The 22,111-nt window shown below is 36.5% G+C and overlaps 2 protein-coding genes and 1 non-coding gene across 6 annotated transcripts; 2 read left to right on the forward strand and 1 right to left on the reverse strand.

The window, feature by feature from the left end:
• The first annotated feature begins 317 nt into the window (after window positions 1-317).
• Window positions 318-3,608, forward strand: LOC112171991. Of its 4 annotated transcripts, XM_040508894.1 has the most exons (6): window positions 318-755; window positions 890-1,004; window positions 1,205-1,322; window positions 1,500-2,156; window positions 2,290-2,366; window positions 3,312-3,608. In XM_040508894.1, exons 1-5 carry the CDS (start codon window positions 655-657, stop codon window positions 2,316-2,318), a joined length of 1,020 nt encoding a protein of 339 aa, XP_040364828.1. In that variant the 5' UTR covers window positions 318-654; the 3' UTR covers window positions 2,319-2,366; window positions 3,312-3,608. The 4 variants fall into 4 exon arrangements, with proteins under 4 accessions (XP_040364828.1, XP_024164909.1, XP_040364827.1 ...); XM_024309141.2 differs by lacking the exon at window positions 3,312-3,608 and having other exon boundaries at window positions 319-755; window positions 2,290-2,616; XM_040508893.1 differs by having other exon boundaries at window positions 320-755; window positions 1,500-2,366.
• Window positions 3,609-3,676: 68 nt separating this feature from the next.
• LOC112171989 lies at window positions 3,677-6,991 on the reverse strand. The gene is made up of 4 exons (XM_024309139.2): window positions 6,499-6,991; window positions 6,244-6,402; window positions 5,006-5,422; window positions 3,677-4,727 (listed from the first exon to the last, which is right to left on the reverse strand). Exons 1-4 carry the CDS (start codon window positions 6,838-6,840, stop codon window positions 3,786-3,788), a joined length of 1,860 nt encoding a protein of 619 aa, XP_024164907.1. The 5' UTR covers window positions 6,841-6,991; the 3' UTR covers window positions 3,677-3,785.
• Window positions 6,992-8,630: 1,639 nt separating this feature from the next.
• On the forward strand, window positions 8,631-8,737 carry LOC112174958. Its single transcript, XR_002926267.1, has one exon. It is a non-coding gene; the product is annotated as a U6 spliceosomal RNA (small nuclear RNA).
• The last annotated feature ends 13,374 nt before the right edge of the window (window positions 8,738-22,111 follow it).

Raw genomic sequence — 22,111 nt, forward strand, 5'->3', positions numbered from 1 at the left:
ATTTTGGGTCAAAGTATTTTAGAAGTTTTTGAGGGAGATTGAAGTACCAAAAAATTGTACACATTATTGTGAAGAGACTAGAGATAGAGCGCAGAGTTTTCTGAGTTTGGAAGCCATTGCTAGGTTAACAGTGTGAGGTTGGGGTTGCCTAAAGTCTACCGACAGTGACAACATTATCAGAAGTCTGAACTTTATCCCCACACCATTACATTAATACAATACACAGGAAGAGGGATGATGGTCAGGTCAGAATAGAGAGAGAGAGAGAGAGAGAGAGAGAGAACCAAAACAAAAGCAATTAAGAAAGAAAGGAGAGGGACTCCTGGGGTTAGGGGAAGAGGGCATGTGGATGAGTGGGGGACACACCAAACTCATCAAATTGATCACCCCCTTTGAAAATTATTGAGGCTTTACTGACACAAAAACATATAATAAAAACACAAAGGCCTGACCTTCTCTCAGGCCTCTTCAGTGTTTTGCCCTTTCTCTCCCCTCTCTCTCTCTCTCTCTATCTCTCTTCCTCTGCTTACTTGAAATCTTGGTGGAACTGCATTTGGGTCAGTGTGGATAAAACCAAAGCCTGTGAATTGAGAAGAAAACCCTCATCAACTTCTCAGCTTTCTCATTAGTGCTTGGAATTAAAGGTCTGTGAGGATGCCAAGATCAGGCCCAAGACCCTATGAGTGTATCAGGAGAGCTTGGCACAGTGATAGGCACCAGCCTGTGAGAGGTTCTCTCATTAAAGAGATTTTCAGGTTCCTCTCACTCCCTTTTGTTCACTCTCAATTTCCATCTTTGATTTTGGGTTTGAGCTTTTTTCATTTAGGATTGTATTTATTTGTCTCTAATCTGTTCTATTTTGTTTGTACTTACTTGTGGGATTGATTAGTGTGGCGAATGAGATCCATAGCTCAGCTACTAGGAAGAACAAGGAATGGCAAGAGAAGCTCCCTATTGTTGTGTTGAAAGCAGAAGAGATTATGTACTCTAAAGCCAATTCTGAGGTAAAAGTCTCCTCTCTTTTACCACTTTTTCTCAGTCAATATTCCTTGGATTACTAATGAGGCTAGGATTAAGAATTGGGTTTTGCTCTTTGCATTTTTTTCTGCTTTCCTGAGTGGTAGAGCAGTTCTGTGGTTTATATTAGTGCGTTTTGCTATTTGTTTCTTTCAAAGTTTCTGGTTTGCAATTTTGTTGTTTTTAGGCCGAATATACGGACCTTAAAACTCTTTGGGACCGGGCAAATGATGCCATTAATACCATAATTCGCCGCGATGAAAGCATTGAAACTGGGGAAGAGTTTCTTCAGCCTTGTATTGAAGGTAGCTAACAACTCAGTGCATCTATGTGTATATTTGCATCTGGGTTTTCATCATTATCGCCCAAGTTATTGATGTGTTTTGAAAAGAGTATATCTTCTGGTACTAGGCATTATTTTTCTACCGAAAAGACTCTAATTTCAATTTTGTAACTCTCTATGTTTCAATAAAACAACCCAGCTGCTCTCAATCTGGGGTGTGTAGCAAGAAGAGCTTCCAGGAGCCAACGGTATTCTAATCCAAGGTGTTATCTGAGCCCCATCACTTCTGATGTCCCTAGCGTCGTAGAGAAATCCAAGGTGTCCAATCCACAGTATACCCCTCATTGTTCGAACTTTGTGAAACCCATTACTATTAACTCAACCCATCTTGGCCCTGAATCCACTATGAAATCTACCTCTGCAGCCGAAAATGTTCCTCCTTGTGGTTATGACCAATGCTCTCCTAGGGATATTCGGGCAACATCTAATATCTCTTCATATCCTCTATACTATGGGAACTGCCCTCAGTTTGAAGAACTCAAGCATGGTTTTGTTAGCCTTCCCAAACCAGTTCCGAACCCTATAAAGCCGGCCAAGATGAGTGTTATCCCAAACCTGTTCAGAAATGGAGATAAGCCAAGCAACAGTACTCAGAAAGGTCCAAGGGACTACCCTGATCAGAGCCCAGATACAATTGGGTGTGATCTCTCTCTCCGGTTAGGTTCACTCTCTAGTCGATGCCTGGGCAGTGAAAGCAATCCTGCACAGAAAGTCAAAGATGTTGGTGCTCAAGAAGGGAGCAAGTGTACTGATCAGCCTTCACAATTGGACAAAGAGCTGTCTTTCTTTCCTAAAGGTAATGACCGTGTCCCAATAGGCTCGAATTCAGGTCGGTGGAGTTTTGAGGGCGAGTTTATGAATGTGCAATCAACAATGAGAAAGCGCAAGGCAGATTTTAATCACCCAACTGAGGATACTAAATTTTGTAGGCAGCCGGAGCTTCCGTTCAGCCGCTTGACTGGAAGTATGGGAAATGGAGATTTGTAGACTGACTCTTCTTGCGTTAGTGAGTTGTTTCAAGATCCTCTTGCTGAAGCTTTTTCTTTTTTTCTTTTAGCAAAATCTTGATTTACTTCCTAGCTGGTAATGAAGTGAGCTGCTTTTGCAGTGTTGAAATGTAAATACTGAACTAAATAGGTTAGATTAGCAAATCGATGAGCTAACTAGTGCTGCTTTTGCAGTTAGCAAAATATGAAGCTTTTTCTAGAACATTGAACTTTTATGAAGTTAAGGTTATGTTGGGGTACATTGCTGCATGAGATCGAGTTTGGTTATGTCTGGCTTAGTTCTTATTCGGGTCCAATTGATAAGACTTGAGCTTAAGTGACAAGTTTCTTTCGTTTCATTATGGTATGTTTGAATGTTGAAAATGGAAGTTGGTTCTTCACTTTAGGAGATTAGGTATCGGATCTGTATGAAAAGGGGAGGCCAAAACCAGATACATAATTCAATCAAACCCAAACTATACTGTTTAAAGAAATAATCTTGATTCATTATTCTTTGCAGATAAGGTTTAGGACCCAATCCCATCTTCTGATTTGTCTAATATAGAAGCAGAAGTGGGGAGAAGATTTGAGTAAGAGAAAAACTAGATAGGGATTTCTGTTTCTGTGAGTGGGGGACAAGGGGCTGTCTCTTTAATACGTGTATTATCACAGTCACTATGCTCTTGTGTTGCAGTGGGTGTGGAGTCTGTGGACCCTTTTCTGCTCTGTGTTCGATTAAGAACTTGAAAATAAAATAAAAAATCGATGAATGACTGGTTGGGGCTCTTTCTTTGTTCTAGCAACTTTCTTCTCGTGGTGACTAAGCGTGTTTGTGGAGGCCATCTCTTCTAAAAATATCGTCAGTCATCTGTGGGGTCAAAACAAATGCCCATCTTTCTTTTGTTACAGCATATTCTCTTCATAAACAAGATCTTAGAGGATATAAACTGCTTGTACGTGTTTAGGTATTTTGGAATACTGTTGTAATGACAACAAAAAGAGTGGGTGAAAAGATTTGCAGTGTGTTTGAGTAAAAGATTGAGAAAACAGCATCTCAGTTAAAAAGTTGCTAGAGGCTGAGAGGGTAGGTTGTCCAAAGCAATACAGAGCATGAGTGTACAGGGAAAAGTGCTTTCTCACAACCCATTGAACACTATTGAAGCTTCTTGTATTGATCAGTACCCATATTTTCTAGTCTATTAATTCTTATAGACAAGCCTGCTGCTGAAGAAAATGGAAAGAGGAGCCTAGTTTTCTGTTAAGAGCTAGTCATCACATTGGTAATATAACATATAGATCAGGAGACTAAATTATGGCACAAATTCGAATCTGTAGAATGCCAGAGTGTCGATTTCATCAAAATTTCTCAGTCTCAGAAATGGAAAAGGAATCGAGGCCTCCTATACATTTGGCTACTTGATTTCTATACACTCATCACCTTAGAAAAGAGAGTGCGAGGAAGAAGTAGCAGAAGTTAGAGAAGAAGAAGAAGGAGAAGAAAAGCTGTAGTGAAACTCGATCTGCAAACGCTGGTGGAGAGTTAAATCAGAAACTTTTTTCTTCTTATCTTCTTCTTCAAGTTCCTTAAGTGGTACGGCAGCAAGAAATATCTTAATGAACTCTCTACAACACTCTTTTCCACTGCATATGACTTCTGACCTTTCCTTATTACTTTCAGAACCCCCCATTTCCTTTGAAGCATCCTCTGTTTTTTCCAAGTTACTCTCATATATGATACTTGACTCATCGAACTTTAGTATGTATGCCTGGTCACACCCCTCAAAGAGTCTCTCACCCAATGAATCAATGATATAGTAAGCATCGGCGTCAACCTTCAAAACAAAAAAATGGTCGTTCCAGCTCACAATGTATATCCTTGGTTCGTCGAAAATGGTGTTCTTGCTTATCTCATTCCATATCTGGTCGAATGACATGTGCCCTTCTAAGCTCTTGAACTTCTCGGGGCTGAAGAATCCGATAAATGATTTATCTGTTACGACTTCTAGAGGTCTAAGATCCGCTTCCAAAACTGTTTCAATGTCAAAGTGTTTGTTGGCAAACAAGTTCATGTAAGCCTCATTGCTGCAGAGCTTTTGCCACTCTTTGGAACCTTGTGTTATGAGGTTTTCAAATTCGGATGTTGTAGGCATGGAGCCTTGGTTTGAATGCAGCCAGTGCGCTATGACGGCAACTACTGTTGCACAGGCACTCTCACCGGCGGCCTTTTCACTGCGTTGGTCGAAGGAGGCAAAAAACACATTGGTTTTGAGCTTTGCTTGCCCATCTCTGCTTGCGACTTCCCTTGCTTCCCAGCTAGTACTTGTGATGCAATTTTTATCTTGCTGGTGTGATCCTTCAGAATGTTCAACAGTACCTAGAATCTGGAGTAAACCAAAATCAAAATAAGTATTATTTGGGACACCCTTTCTTAATTTCTATACATGCATACGAAGTTAGTTCGTATCCAATGTTGATTCATTTCTTAAAAGCTTAATAATGTTATTACTAATTGTTTAATATGATATCATAAATTCAAAACTCTAATATATTTTTTTAATGTTTATTTCCGTGTATAATGTCAACTTATTACGTGTTTAGGGTCCAGTGATTCTCTAAACTATACGACCTGATTCCAATAAAATGTTGCATGCTTATGTACCTGTGTTGAATCACTGGGATGATTGTCAACGGCAATCGGATCTCCATTGACTTCGATAGTCCTCTCAATCAACGGCTCTACTTTTCTTCTTGGTGGTCTAGGACTGAACCACTTTCGCTTCTTAGAGAACCAACTCTTCTGGCCCGAGTCAAGCTGAGTCTCAGAACTCAGGGACGATCCCAACTCCGTCTGTGAAGTTTCATTCCCTGAAGACCCGTCTGAATCGGTTAAGCATGAATCGTCCGTGTCACTAGAAGTGACTCGGTCGCCGGAACTCTTTCTCTCATTCTTGGTCTTTCTGAAGCTTCTAAAGTAGCCGACCCCTCGAACCATCCTGTCTTTGTCCGACTCGGCCGAGTCTTCGACGATTCCGGCCGAGTCATTTGTGTTTCTGACCTCAGCAAAACTTAGACAAACCTGCAGGTACCATCACAAAACATTAACAAAAGCCAAAGCCATACATTGATTAGTTTAATTGCTTTCCTTGATGTGAACTTTGATTAGTTTAATTACTAGGAACCTGTCTTTACCTTTTCTTTTGGTCTGAGCCTGAAACTACGATGTAAGAACTTGTCAAAGATTTGTTTGCTATTAAGTATTAAGTTGGTTCCCACCCTTCCATGAATGGTATTATGGTAATATGATTGGATGGTCATGATCATTTGGTATGAACTAGGAACCACACAAAATGTGGTGGTATATACTTAAGCCTCATCGAAGTTTTATGATGCAAATAATGCAGCCTGACAATATATCTTTGACCAAAATCTAAAAAAACGGTGGTTATATTCGCTAAATTTGTTTATCAAATTTTATTCAATTAAATTAAAAAAAAAAGGCAAAAGCTATAATCAAAGCACTCAAATTTGAATTTCCATTCATCCAAATTAAGCACATAGTTATATACAAAAAATTGTAATAGCTATACTTAAGTACTCTAATTTTTCTTTCATGTGAGATTATAGAATAATCACTACCTAACATGACCTAAAATTGATTCTCAAAAAAAAAAAAAACATGACCTAAAATGTGATACTTCCAATAAAAGCGGTTGATACCATGCATTTATATTCTTAAAAACGCAACTTATATAATAAAAAAGGACCTGATCAAGAACTGGAAATACCATCAAGTCTGTATCCTTAATTGGTCAATAAAGAAAACAATTCATGATGATCCTAATTAGCAAGAACAAAAATAAGAAAGAAATGATGAACTTAACAATTCAAATGACTCACCAAAAGGGTAGCTTCGATGGGGACGATCATCCCTTCCATGTTTAAATTTACAGAAAGCTTTGTGTGAATCTCAGCATCCATCTTCGAAGCCATTTCTGCCAAGTTCATCGAAACCCTCCCCAGAACCGCCATGTCACTTTTCAATTCTGCACTCTCTCCCTGAAATTCACAAACCCAGAAAAACATTTCGTTAATTTAACCCAACAAATTAAAAAAAGCAAAATAATTGAAAGAGCAGAAATTGATCAAACTTACATGTAACAAAGTGAAGGTCAAATCCCAAGGACTAAAACAACCACCGCTCTGTTTTGACCCAAAATTACAGAGGCTCTGAAACTCATCGTCCCATTCAACGATTTCACCTTTTCCAATAAAACCCTTACCCGTGCAGTTTTTCTGACACCTCGATCGTCCGTAAAACGGCGCCATTAGCATTCCGGACGGACCTCCATGCTTTTTGGAACCTTTCCATTTCACCTCGATCAACAATGTCTTTTCTCTCTCGTTTTCACATGAAAATCCATGAAGCTTTAGCTGGTTGACTTTCACGTGAAACCTCCTCGTTGATCCGCCTGGCCACGGTGACCACTTCATCATCGATCTTCTTCTTCTTCTTCTTTCTTCTTCCTTTTTGGGTTGTTCTATTGCCACAGAACCCAGTTGAGCTTCAAAAAATATAGAGAATTAATATTTACAAATTACAACCACATAGGTTTTTGCTAAATTGTGAAGGAATGTAAAATATAGTTTTTAGGGCGTGGGTATTGGTTTAGTGGGTTTTTTATTGGGTCGTAGTGACAGCTGTGGCCCTTTTTTTTTTTTTTTTTTTTGGGTGAAAGCTTCAATTTTCATGGCCGATCGAGTCTGAACGCGACTCCACCGCGGGAAAATGATCGCGTGATGTTCTCTTGCTGATGTGGCAGATGGAGACGGGTTGGGTGGAGTTTCGACTCTGCGGAGGTTACCGCAGGGGATTAGGGAGTTTGGTCTTTGAGCGTCATCGGGTGTTGACACGTTAACGCGGAGGGCCAATGGCGCATGTGGGGCATGAGAGTGCGCCATTTTCATTGGTGATGGACCTTCCAAGTAAAGGTCGGTTTAACCGCTCAGATGTTGACACGTGTCCGGGACTTGTTTTATTTGTGTTGCATTTAAGAAACAAGACCGGGCCGAGTGGACGAGCATGCTGATGTTCCTCCCATTAGTGTTTGAAACGCCCATAGTGATTACAAGAGGATCAACCAAATTGATTTTGTCTGTTTTGTTTTTGTGAATAGTTGTTCTTTTGAAGGGTAACAAGTGTAATGGAAGGAATCCGTCTCAAACTGATAATTTTTTTTTTATAATGCCGTCATATTTGATGAATTTTTTCACAGAGAACTATTCACGACACAACATGCACTCAATGAGAAACATGATACGACTTAAATTTGGTAAACAATGTTTGACCGTGAATAACGCGGTAATATTCATATGGAATGCATGGTAATGGTCAACCGGAACATGATTATAAGTGAGTCGATCAATCCAACATGACATAGTGATGGTTGCTGGACATTTACCCCAATCTGCCTCTTAATTGAGCCAGATTCATCTTTATTGTCATTGGGCCCTAAATCAATAGGAAATATAAGTTTAGGGCTTTAGGCTGGCAATAGTGACAGCTGCACTTGAAAGCTAGCAAACCCAACTTCAACTCCACCACTCCAACTACAAGTACAATTCATACAGCTACTTTGCAATCATACGAATTGATTTGGAAACTGCTTGCATTACATAATACTTCAGCATTTTGTCACTTATCTGCATCAATAGGGTTTTTTTTTTTTTTGAGAAGAATCTGCATCAATAGGGTTGGCGTGCAATAAATTAACAAGAGTACTCACTGGTCGGGTTCTGAAATATAATGTTTAAGAGCATTTACGGCACGTGTGAGTGTCCAAGTAGAAATTCTCATATCTAAAAAGCAGGGTTAGCCATGGCTTGGGCTCTTCACTGATCATTATTGTTGGGCCAGCAACATTAATTCAAAATAAGGCCGTCTGTATTAAAAAGCAAGTAGAGTTAGGCATAGCTGATTAGCTAGCTTTCTGATACAAACCCTAATTGCACAGCTTCATTGTAAATATCAAGTAGGATAGCATTTAACCCTGTGTTTCAGTCCTCAAATTTAATCTGTTTTCATTGTAGATCATTTCCTTTTCGTTTTCATCTGGGTCAGTTAATTATTGTTGCTTTTGTCTGTTGTCTTTGTAAGCTGTAATTAAACTGCTGGAATTAATACCTATATTCTGTACTACTAAAAATATCCAGTTAATTATGCTGCATCCTACATCTAACACAAGTTGAAGGAGCAAAACATATACCACAATTACGTATATAAGTTTGTTCCTTCCGGGACATCCAATAAAATTTGAAGGATACAGATCAAGAAGATTAGCATGGTTCATCCGCAAGGATGACACATATAAATCAATAAATGATCCGATTCTTTTTTCACCCCCTAAATCTGTTTCCTCTTTGCATCTCCTGCGATTCAAGCACACGGCTCTTGTCCATTGCTTTTATAATATAGTTTAATTGTAACTAAACTGCTGAAATGCATATAAACTCCAAGTGTGAAAACTGAAAAGCGTAACAAGATTAAGGAATACTTCAACTTTCTACCCCAGGTTATATCCATAATATAACGAGAGAGCAGCAGAGGTCAAAAAGACGAGGCATCCCACTATGGCACTATGTACATATATAAATTCATCGATCTCGATCTCTCTCATATTATAGTTGTTTCCAGTTCAACCATGCAGTTTTCTCTTTGTTGAAAACTTCTACAGGCGCGCTAAGCTTCCCACATCGATCACATGTACGTAATGCTTAATTAGTTTATCTGCAAGTTGATCATATACTATGATTTTTCAGACACTAATCAGACCTTGCGGAGGTTGCAGCGTTTGAATCTTTTTTCAAAGTTTTCTTCCTAATCCAGCCAAGCCCTTTGTGCCTAATACCACGACCTTCGGTCCATAAATATTATAGACACCCCCCTTTACAATCGTACGTACGACTCCTGTCCATACAGTTAATTAGTTACAGTTGACCTAATCAAAAGGTTTTTGTCTAATACTTTGTTTGGTCCCCTAATTCTTAATTTTTTTAGCTATATAGGGACTTATTATGATATCATTTTGACGCAATCAGGATGACTAATGATGCATTAGTAATTATAGAGGCGTGGGGAGGTGTTGCCTTATTTTTTCTTGGTTTTTCTTATAGCATATGTATTTGGATCTTCTCCAAATAAAGCTAGCATGGTACCAATAATTGACTTTGTATTTATGCATAAAACATAGATATAAGTCATATAATTGCAATCGATGTGACACTTGTATCCCAAAATAATATAAAATAACTTGTAGGAGAAATCGAAGGGACCAATGTAATAATTAAACTGCTAATTAAGGGATTATGTAATAATATCATTCATTAGTATAGAAGCATGACCTGGTAATCAATTAATTTGTACTCAGTTGTGCATAATTACTGTTAAATCTAAATTAATGAGTAATCTAATTGTCTTATAATTTTTCACCCTTATATCTAAAGGGTGAGGCTATTTACACCCTACCAAATGCTTTGTTCACCCTACAATTAAATTTTTACCCTGAAACTTCCAATTTTACCCTCAAATAATTAAGAAAAATATATATATCATTACTGAAAATGTGAAACTAGAAAAGAAAAGAAAAATATCACTATTGAAAATGTGAAACTAGAAAAGAAAAAAGAAAAAGAAAATAAGCACACCATCGTGGTGCAACCCCATGCCTTCTAGTTTTTTTTTTACTTTTTCATTTTTTTCCTCTTCTCTATTTTCTCCCTTCATCAGCTACTATGACGTAAAATCAAACACGAGTCACATAAAGTAGATCAAAATAATAGTAACCAGCAATTCTTTTTACTTGCTGCTATAGCTTGAAAATTTCACCTAACTAATTGTTTGGTAGACTAGCGATGAAGAAGCTGAGATAATAATTTTTTTTTTTTTGGAATAGAAAGTTGAGATGATAATTGTGATGTCTGTTGGGTAAAATTTTATTTATCCATAAAATTGTGTTTAACTATAATTATTTATTTTGTTAATAATTATACTTAAGGACAATTTTGAGATTTTAAAGAAAAAATTTAATTATAGGGTGAACAAAACATTTATTATGGTGAAAATAGTCGCACCTATCTAAATCCAACAACAATTGAGTATAACCGAGTACAGAATCAACTAACTACCTAAATGAAATTGATTCGCTATATGTGTTTTTAGTTTATAATAACATTTTCCGCAATATTCGGTCAACAAAGGCCTTCCCCATTTATAATTGTGTTTTTAGTTTATGTGCTCGTACTTATTTGGAAATTGTTTAGAACAAAATATTCTTCTACGTACGTTTTTCTTTTTCATAATAGAGACTTGAGAGAGACTTTGACAGCTTCACCGATCAATCCCACGTACGACACTGTATAAACTATAAAGCCAACTTCTAGAAGACTACGTTATCAGTGCTAAGATATGCATTCACATGTTGAGATCTCTTCGAGTTGGAGTTTGGGAGAAAAATAAACATAAAACCAGTTGCTGTTACTGCAAAAAGATTTGTAGGTTGGTGTACGGTACTCGTGTTTCAGTGGTATTGGTTGGGATCATTCATATGAATCATATCAATTAGATATAATATGTATCATGCGGTACGTCTGTAATCACTATATATTAAGGACGATCTAGACAAATTATAAATGGGGAAGGCTTTAGTATCTAAATTTAACAAATTATACTTGTGATCAAATTATATGTATATGATGGTCGAGGAATTAAAGATGATCCCCCTAATTCATAATTCCTTATCTCAAGAGTGGAAGGAATTAAGAAAATAATAAATCAAAAGATCATTTCCGTGGTTGATTCATATGCAAATCCTGTATCGAAAGCTTATACTTCAAGATTCAAAACTGTGGTTCATTCACAAATACATAGTTACTTTGAATGAAATACTTTAATATTATTACTAGCTAGGATTTAGGGTTTAGGATTTGGATAGTGATACAAAAGTAAATAAAACAAACATGATGAAGATCGAAGAGAAGGAAAATAACTATAATTTTAATATGAGAAATATTCAGCTACTGTCCCTAAACTATACTGCCAAGGCCAATTTGATACCCAAATTCTCAAAAATATCAATGTGATACCCAAAGACGTATTTTGACATCAACGTGATACTTCCGTCAAAAATCTCTGACGGCGCCGCCGTCTATTTGCTGACGTGGCAAGTACGTGGATCCCATGTGATATTTTTATCACGGGTAAAATATTTAAATAATAATAATAATAATAACAGATCTCTCTTCTCTCTCTCTCTCTCTCTCTCTCTCTCTCTCTCTCTCTCTCTCTCTCTCTCTCTCTCTCTCTCTCTCTCTCTCTCTCTCTCTCTCTCTCTCTCTCTCTCTCTCTCTCTCTCTCTCTCTCCCTCTCTCTCTCCCTCCCTCCCTCTCCTCTTATTCTTCCCTTTCTCTCTCTGAATCCAACGCATTGTACGGCCGTTCCTTCTCCTTATTCTTCCCTTTCTCTCTTTGAATCCAACGCATTGTACGGCCGCCATGGGTTTACGCATCCGTGGCACATTAGCTCTCGCCTCTCCCCTCCTCCTTTTCTTCTTCACCGGAACCTGCTTCGCATTGCCGGAATATCCTCAGAAGCCCTCGTCCTCATCCTCCTCGGCGTCCACCGCTTAGATCAACTCCAACTCCGTCTTGGTGGCCCTTCTCTACTCGCATTACTCCTATTTGGCCGAGCTCTTCGAGAAGGCCCTGCTCTTGCAGACTCTCGAATAGGCCATCGGCCGCCACAACATCACCATCTTCGCTCCCCGAAACGACGCCGTCGACCGCGACCTCGAACCCGGCAACCTCAAAGCGCTACTTGCTCGAACCCGGGAACCTCAAATCGCTCCAGAAGCTCTGTCCGCCGGGAGTTGAGTGCTAGGGACATGAATTTGTAGCAGGAATTGGAGAGGATGTTGGCAGCGTTGGTGATGGTTTGGGCGGAGGAGAAGGAGAGGAGAGGGAGGATAACTTCGATGCTAACCTTCAACTAAAGGCTGCAACGGTGACGGAGCTCGGGCCGAATGTGTCACACCCATCGTCGACATCAAGTTGAGTCTTAGAAATCGACATGCAAAACTGTCGCCCTCCTTCAATTCTCTTGTCATTGTGAGGTGAAAACCCAAGAACTCATCTATTTTGGATTTTGGTTTTAAGAGAAATTGGGTTATGATTGTTGTTAATAATTTCATTGCTGGTGACGACGATGCCGGACTAGATTGCGTACGTTCCCTTGTTCGTGGGCTTTGCGGTAGAAGACCCAGACCTCTCTAAGTTGTAAGGTATACGTCTAGGAAACTATCTGGTGTTTAAGCTTTGATTGTTAAAGAAATGAGAATGTGAATGTGTGTGTGTGTGTGTGTTTTAGATTTTGATTTAGCTGAGCAATACTCGTCAGAGTCGGTGAGAGGATGATGTCGAATTGGAGAGGATGATGGCAGCATTGGTGATAGTTTAGGCGGAGAAGAAGGGGAGGAGAGAGAGAAGAAGAAGAAGAAGACTGAGGTTGAAGAAGAAGCATAAGCCATTTTTCTTTGATTTCTTGGGCAGAGGAGAAGGAGCGGAGCTTGCGACGGTTTGGCTAGAACAAAATCCCAGAAGAACAAGAAGAACAAAAGAAGAAAAGAAAATGAATTAACCAAAAAAGGGTAAATTGGTCATTTTACGTTTTTTTGGGAGCCCACATGTTTGCCACGTCAGCAAACAGACGGTGCCGTTAAATATTTTTAACGAAAGTATCACGTTGATGCCAATCTAGGTCTTTGGGTATCACATTGATACTTTTGAGAATTCGGGTATCAAATTTGTCTTGGCAGCATAGTTTGAGGACGTGGGTTGAAATTTTCTCTTCTAATATACACACACACACAATATATATATATATATATATATATATATATATATATGGAAAATGATTTGTGGCCTCAATCCTAGGTGTCATGCCATATCACTTACACACATCACCTATTTGTCAAATCATGCCTTGTAATTCTTGAGTAAAAATATTATCTTATTCTTCCAAAATCTAATGGCTCTAAATTATTTTGGTTTTCATCTAAAAATAAAATATATTATTTTAATTTTTTTTTCTTTTTCTTTATTTATTTATATATATATATATATAATTCGTCAAAAAAAATATATATACAAATATGTGTTTGAGTGTATAAATATATATATATATATATATATATTCACAAACATATATATAATTCGTACGGAAAATTTATATATATATTCGATGTAGAATTAATATGGTATAAATATATATATATATATATATATTAATGTCATAATTCTAACCCACAAAATTTATAAAAAAAATTGATTAAAAAAAAAATCAAATTTAAAATTGATTCCACAAAAATGGAAAGAAAATATATTAATATCTTAATTATAACCCATCAAATTTTGGTAAATTGAAGTAATATTCAACTCTTTTAATAAATGAATTTAATAAAATTAATGGAAGATTAGTTTGCCTTACACTAACAAGTTAATTAGAAAAGTAAAAAATTAAATTGGATCCACAAAAATGGAAAGAAAATGTATTGAAATCGTAATTAAAACCTATGAAATCTTGTAATTGAAGAGGTAAGAAAATATCATTAATAAATTTAATTGATAAAATTATAGATTCTATCATTTCACAAGTTCTCGATAATTTAATATTGTCTCATCCAAACGCAACATTAGGAAGTGTTCCTTAAAGTTCAAGTGAGACTTCATTAATACAACTGTTCGTTTATTTTTACATGAAAAAATAATCATAATGTTATTAATACGAACAATTCTTAGGTTCACTCTTAGGGTGAATGAGCATATTCACCCCTATCGTCGATTAACATATTTTTATTTAATAAATTTATAATACAACGGTCCATATCTTAAATTAGTCTTTAAAGATTATCTCTGTAAAAAATCAATATAATCAAAAATCGTTTAATTATCTAATTGAATCAAACAAATGGATGGTTCTAACAACACTTACTACTATTATGATGAACCGTCCATATATTTCATAGAAATGAATAACTGAAAGGACTTCAATTTGATTGATTTTTTACAAAGCTAATCTTTGTATTACGTTATACAACAGGAAGTTGGATTAGAAAATTATAAAGTTATTATGCGTTAATCAACAATGGGGGTGAATATGTTTATTCACCCTAGGGGTGAACCTAAGAATTGTTCTATTAATACTATGTAGAAATTCAATGAACAATAGGTGTATAACACAACAATAATCAAAGAAAAATTGCAATTAAGGAAGGTGTAAAATAGAAGTCATCGTCCACATTAACATTAAAGTCAGCTAACATGTCTTACACGAATAGATAAGTAATAAGTAGCTAATAATGAGCCAGTAAAGTTTACTGGGGACTTTTCCCTAATGACATATTTACACTGAAATAGAAATCATCATCCACACTGAAATTTAAAGTCAGCTAACATGTCTTACAGTAACAAATAAGTAATAAGTAGCCAATGATGAGCTAGTAGAGTTCAGTGGAGACCTTTACCTAATGGCATATTCACACTTAAATAGAAGCTATCATCTACTGAAACTGAAAGAGCTAACATGTCTTGCACGAACAAGTAAGTATTAAGTAGCCAATGATGAGCTAGTAAAGTTTACTGAGGATATTTTCCTAACAGCATAATTACACTCAAATAGAAGTCATCATCCACATTGTCTTATAATAACAAATAAGTACTAAGTAGCCAATAATGAGCTAGTAAAGTTCACTGGGGACCTTTTCCTAATGACATAATTACACTAAAATAGAAGTCATCATCCACATTGAAATTTAAAGTTAGCTAGCATTTCTTACACGAACAATAAGTACTAAGTAGCTAATAATGAGCCAGTAAAGTTTACTAGATACCTTTCCTGAATGGCATATTCACACTAAAATAGAATCCATCATCAATTGAAACTTAAAATAAGTTAGTTTGTCTTGCACGAACAAGTAAGTACTAAGTAGCCAATAGTAAAGTTCAACGGGGAATCTTTCCCTAATAACATATTCACACTAAAATTGAAGCCATATATCTATCATTCACATTGAAATTGAAAGTCAGCTAAGTACTAACATGTCTTATACGAACAAAAAAGTACTAAGTAGCTAATAATGAACAAGTAGAGTTCATTGGGAACTTCTTTCTAATTACATATTTACACTAAAATAGAAGCTATCATTCACATTTAAAAATCATTATTGTCTATTGAAAAATATGGGATCAACAAAACAAGTATACTTTCAAAAATTAATTTCCTCATGTGCAATATATTGTATTCCATATTAAGAAATTTCTTTTCATGTATCAACTTCCCAATCAATTTAGATATCTAGGTTTTTTTATTCAAAAAAAAAAAAAAATATCTAGGTTTTCAATCACACTACTACAAAAAGTTAATCAGACGACAGATATTTAGAGTTGTGTGATGACCAGCCTCACTGTGGTCTAAACGAGTGTTGTGTGATTAAAACGGTGATTCCATCGTTGTGCAATATCCATTTCCTCAACAGATAATTATCTCTGTTGTGCGAATTCTGCACAGGCATGTGCCTGGCATGGCATGCGCGGAGATGCATTGACATTGACATGGCCATTCAGACAACAAAAGAAGAAATTAGTTGTTGTCTAAGGTTCATAACACACAACAGTTATAAATCTTTCTTGTTGTCTGAGATGTATAAGACACAACAGCTATAATTCTGTATTTGTTGTCTGTTGATTCATTCAGACAACAGGGATAGTTATATTTCTGTTCTGTGTTATAATCTCACATAACATAATTTTATTGTTTTCTGATGTTGGTTGTTAGTTCACATAACAAACTATATTTGGTTAACTGTGGTGTGAATATTGTAATCAAATTGGATAACATCTAGTAACTGTTGTAGGAGAAGCCTTAATGTTGAACTCTTTTGCAGTCATACAACACATTGTTTTGTATTGTGTTGTATGACTGAAACTTAGACAACAAGAAGAATATTCACAGAAATAATGCTCGATATATTACAATATAAACAGTACTATAATCCATATAATTCAAGTACTATTATTCAAACATCTATACATTCAAGTAACTAGATAATGTACCAGACAAGAGCATTCCTAGCTAGTTATACATAATCCAGATCATTCATATTCTCGATGGCTCTTAGCCTTCAGCTGCCTTTGGCTTCAATAAAACCCAGAAGGACCTGCTCCAATTGCTTTATACTTTTTGCAGATCTAGGATCATCAGGAAGGAGACTTCCTTCATTGCACACAAGGCCCCAGTTTCTTTACAATATATTTAGAAGAAGTAATTAGCAGAAGAACAGCAAACCTCAATCTGCGAATAGAAATAAGCTCAGCAAATAGCCCGATGATCTCCTAAGCTGCCATCGTATTCTCTTCTCTAATAACATGATCTACCTAAAATACATATACCAAATAATTACTAACCAAAAACTAAGAACTTGTTCTTGATACTGTGCAAGTAAATTAACCCTAATGAAAAAAGAGAAATTACCCGAATCCGAGCTGTAGCTTCTTGGCCAGTCTCAAGAAGCTTGGCAATGTCACAGCGCATATTAGGAATTAAGAGACTTTCTTTGTGGCAATGTCAAGTAACTCCAAAACTCATGTCATCAGACACCAAACTTAACCAATTAGTTAACACTTCAAAAGCTTTAACAGATTCTAAATAAGCCAAAGTAAAACCAACAAGAAAAAATGAAAATCCAATCTTCAAAAAAGAAAAGAAACCTGGAGTGCAATCAACCAAAAGAAAAACTATGGTACCAGCACATGCAACAAAGCTAACCAGCAATAAAGCGAAAACTGGACCACCAAAATCAATACCCAAACTTAACAAATCTAACTTGTATAAAACTCTAGTAAGAAAACAAGGGGAATTCTCAATTTCAAAGAAAATAATGACAGCTATCACATTCTTCCAAACTAGCAAACAAAAACACAGAGTGCAAGAGGATTCAGCACACTACTACAAAAATTGAAACACACAACACTCATCACACAACAGAACAAAAATCTTCTGTTGTGTGTTAACACGAACTCTATCATACAACGGTATAATTCTGTTTCTGTTGTGTGAATGTAAGTAAATTGAAATTTTTTTTTTCCGGAAGGTATTGCACAACTGATTTAAGACGATTCTGTTGTGTAATGGGAGACCCAAAATGGAGGGAAATGAGAACATAGTTTCCTGCCAGAACGAGCTCCCTAAAATGAAATTTGAACTATCCACACAACAGTTTTTTGTTATCTGTTGTGTAACGAAGTGTTGTATGAACTTAGAGAAATCCTACTAGGTACACCTAATGCAAGATACACAAATTTGTACAACAGATTGTCATAGTTCTGTTGTCTGAGTGATAGGAGCATTATAATGCGATGTTTTAATAGTTATTTCCTCATATTTTACTTAGTTATTTCCTTAAATAAATAAATTTTAATTTAGTTTTTATTTTCTAGGTACATTGGAATAAATGGAGAAGAAATGAGCTGAAATGAAAACACATGGCGAAAAGAGAGGAGTCCTGATGGCACTAGGAAACCACATGGCTTGAAGATGACGTTGGAGATATTATTGGGGAATTAAATGATTTTGCCATGGGAAATTATGGAGTTAATGTCAAAAATCAACAGAGATCAAGGATAATGATGCCATGGAGAGATTTAAGGGAGAAACGGTCCAAAACAAGTACAGATTCATTCCTATTTTCACTCAAGATTATTTTGGCCGAAAATTAAGAGAAAATCATATAAAATCTTGGAAAAATCAGCAATAATATATTTGGAAAGATTATGGACTTATTTTAGAGCTTTTTGATTGGTTGAGTGACATGGCAGAGCTGACGTGGCATTAATTCATTGGTTGGAGCTGTGTGGTGCAACCAGAAAATTCCTTAGAAATTAAATTCATGAAGCCTTGCCTTCCCCTATATATACCCTCCTCTCTAGACGTTTTACACAACACACCACAACATCATCATACCACTTCACAACACCACCACACCACCAACCACAACAACATACCTCTCTCCATTAGAAAATAAACATCAGAAAAATTCTCTCCATTCTCTAGTCTTCAGAAGCTTTGCGTCTCAACGAAGGAGGAGAAGAAGTCATGCAATACATCAAGATCCTAACCGCTATCCACCCATATGTCGTCCCTAGAAGATTGCTTGGTTTCAAGGATTTTCAAGTTCTTCGTCTCAAGGCTTTGTCATTCATCATTCACAGTGTATTTCATACTTTCTTTTGTTTTCCTTTGTTTGATTCGTAGAGTTATGAATTCTAGTTAACATGATATTAAGGGCAAAGTTTAAAGCCCGTTTATATGTTTTGAAATAAAATTGTGATTTTCATATGTTGATTTATATGTTGCTTATGTGAGATTGCTTGATTGATTTTGGATTACAGAAAACTTTTGCATGTTTATATTCTTTGGTGGCCAACTTAGGATATATGCATGTAATTGGAGCTAGGTTAAGTAGTGAAGGCTTTGGACAAAGGTTGAAATCAATTAAGGAGGATTGCAAATAGGTGAACTTATTCATAACTAGGTTGTGCACTTTGGTTGACATCCTTTCTTTGTTCTTAATGCGTTGAATGTGTTCTTGATTAGCTAGCTTTCTAGACTATGATTGCATGTTCAATAGGATTAATTTAGGTGCTTTCACTTAGATTAATTATTCAAGGAAAGTAAAAAATGGGAAATCGTTTGCTTTCTAACGTTTCACATGGTCAACTTCTTTCTCATGACATAGAAGATCAACTATAGGAATTGTGATTGGATTTCTTGCATATGATTGTGGTTTTGATCTTTGTTATTTGCGTTCCACCCTTGTATATGTGTTTTCATATTTGCTTTATTTTGTTTAGTTTAATTTTCGAAACCCTAATGTTAAAACCCCCCTTATTTTATTATTTTGTATATATCTTTTGTTTTATTTTTGTAAATATTATACTTTGTATTTATTTTAATTCTTTATTTGTTTTTGCAATGACAGGTGTACCCTCAATCCCCGATTAGAACGATCCCTATTTACCATATACTAACGATGACATTTTGCAGGGTTAAATTATACGCTTACTTTTGAGCTGTATCACTGAGCACGAAAGCAAGTTGCACAGCGCGGCAAAGTTTCAATTTTATGAAACTTATGTACAGGCACAAGCGGCAAATTTTCCCTCCCAGCCTGCTTTGTCATCATACACTCACACAACGGTCCACTACTTATCTGTTGTTGGAAAAACTCAAAACAAATTGTAGTCTCCCATCAAAACCTTTACTCCCACCAAACTCGACAACCACTCTTACTCCTTCTAAAACAGCCCCATTTACTCCCTCCAACCAATAGCCCATAAGCTCGAAATCAAACCTTAGAAATCAAACCCTAACCCCTCTCTCGTTGTGCCCCTTCTCTCTCTCATTTCACTCCATGCTCTCTGTGATTCTCTAAGTCACAAAACCTAACCCATCTTTTCTTCGATCTCCAATTTTTAAATTTTAAGATGAGTGGGATTGTCCACATCCAAGGCTGCACCCATATTGGAGCCAAGTTCTGGGAGGTGCTCTGTGTCGAGCACGGCATTAACTGCTTCGGTAGGTATGAAGGCTACGCGCTTTAACTTGAGAGGATCAATGTCTACTATAACGAGGCCAGTCGCACTAGCTAGGTTCATGCCCATGAATAGCGTCAGATCTAGATCGTACAGCCAGATCTTCAAGTCGGAAAACTTCTTCTTCGACTTATACGCGCCAAGCACAACTGGGCTAAAGGTCGCTACACCGAAGGGGCTGAGTTGATCGACCAAAGGTTTCTCTCCCAAACCCTATAGTTGGTCTAAAGTCAATTCTAATCTTTATATCTGCCTGGGTTTATGCTAAACATCTTGAAGTGAAGAGATTTAGGATCTGCTATCTAGTATGGAGGTGGAGGCTTTGGGTTTGGATGACCGAAAGGAATGACTGCAATTCTAAGGTAATTTCATGCTCCGGGTCTCTCTCTAGCTTAAGGTTTTATGGGTTTTCATTAACTGTGCTTTTTGTTAGAACTGTAAGTTTGGATTTGGAGGTATTGGTTTTCATTAATTGTGCTTTTTTTTTGCTTCTATATCTCTCCAGTTCTAACCAGCAACCATATATAATTGAATATTGTGCTACTTAGCTTTCTTATATATGTTTCTTTTTCCAATTTGTTTGGCATATAGATGACTTTGAATTTTCGAGGTTTGCAGATTTTTGAGCTGCAATATCCGTTGCAAACAAATTGCAGTGACAACAAGTGCTTAAAGAGCTAGAAGCATCGGTCAATCTTGCTGCGGGTTTCTATATAGTCAAAATTGCACTTACTTTTGATTAGTATATATTTGTTGGATTTGATCATCTGCTACAAGCTTGGCTAGATATTGGAGACTTGCTGTGAATATATGGGGACAACATCATTGCTTGTAATAAGGCAGAAGTCTAGTGCACTAGTTCTTCTTGTTGTTGTCGAGGACTAGTGAGCTCACTATTTATTTTGAAGGCGAGGTTTATGTGTTTTTTGCTGTTACGCCCTAGAAGGTCACTCTCTGTTTCTTTCTTGCTTTGATCTCTATTTTTATTTACTTTTCTCATTCAGTAATGCCCACAGGTCTAATGCTCATCTTTTGCATACTTTGTAGAAAGTATTCCTTAAGACGAGAAGAGGATTTGTTCGCATAGCCCTGGATAATGGCTATCCCCTGGTTTCAGTTTTCTGCTTTGGTCAGGTATCACCTTCTTACTATCTAGTTTTTCATGGTATACCTAGAGAGTTATTGGTTTCAATTCTTGTTGCAGTTGTATTATAGTTGTTTTGCATTTCTGCGTTTTGCTTTACTGGTCTAATGTGTATGGATGTCAATAGTTACATAACTATTAAGAGCAGTTTGTTGTAATTTTTGCTTGGCCACTTGTGTTCATTAAAGGGGTGGCATAATGTTTATTAGTTCTTTAGTGGTTGAGTTATACTTTCCTTGTCTATCTAGCATTTCAACTCTTAATGAGATGATGTTCTCTTTTTAATCATATGATCTATGCTGCAGTGGGGGGAGTTATTCCTGAAGTTTGCTAGAGCTATCAGATTCACCCCTATTGTCTTTCGGGGAATGTTTGGGTATGTATTTACTTGTTTGATATTGTATTATTTACTTTTAGTGTCTCTGTTTTTTTTTTTTGCCTACTTTATCAAGGGGAAACTCGAAACCATTTTGGAGTGTTAGCCAATCCATAGTCGCAAAATTTCCAACTATCATCAATTTCCAATAGTTTATGTATACTCACAGGTCTAATGCTCATCCTATATTTTATCCTGCCATTTACTTCTTAGTCCTGACTAGTGGTGTTGGATAATCCCTTTTGTTTGTGATATGAAACTAAGTAAATTGTTTATATGTTTTTGCCATCTGTAATTTGATGATTAAATTCAAAACTTTTGTCTGGTAATGTGGGTTTCCGGGTTATTTATACATAAATTGTTTATATATACTCTCTTCTTATTTAGTTATTTTGTCAAAAGGTCTGGTTCTATTTTCTGTTGCTGAAAGTTCCAGTTTTTTGTCAATACTTTTGACACAGTCATTATGAGTGTGGAGAAATCTGTCCAGTTTATTATGAGTGTGGAGGATAACACATATTTCTTATGAGTGTGTTACAAGCCAACTT

The sequence above is a fragment of the Rosa chinensis genome, chromosome 6 (assembly GCF_002994745.2).
Source record: "Rosa chinensis cultivar Old Blush chromosome 6, RchiOBHm-V2, whole genome shotgun sequence".
Classification (NCBI taxonomy): domain Eukaryota; kingdom Viridiplantae; phylum Streptophyta; class Magnoliopsida; order Rosales; family Rosaceae; genus Rosa; species Rosa chinensis.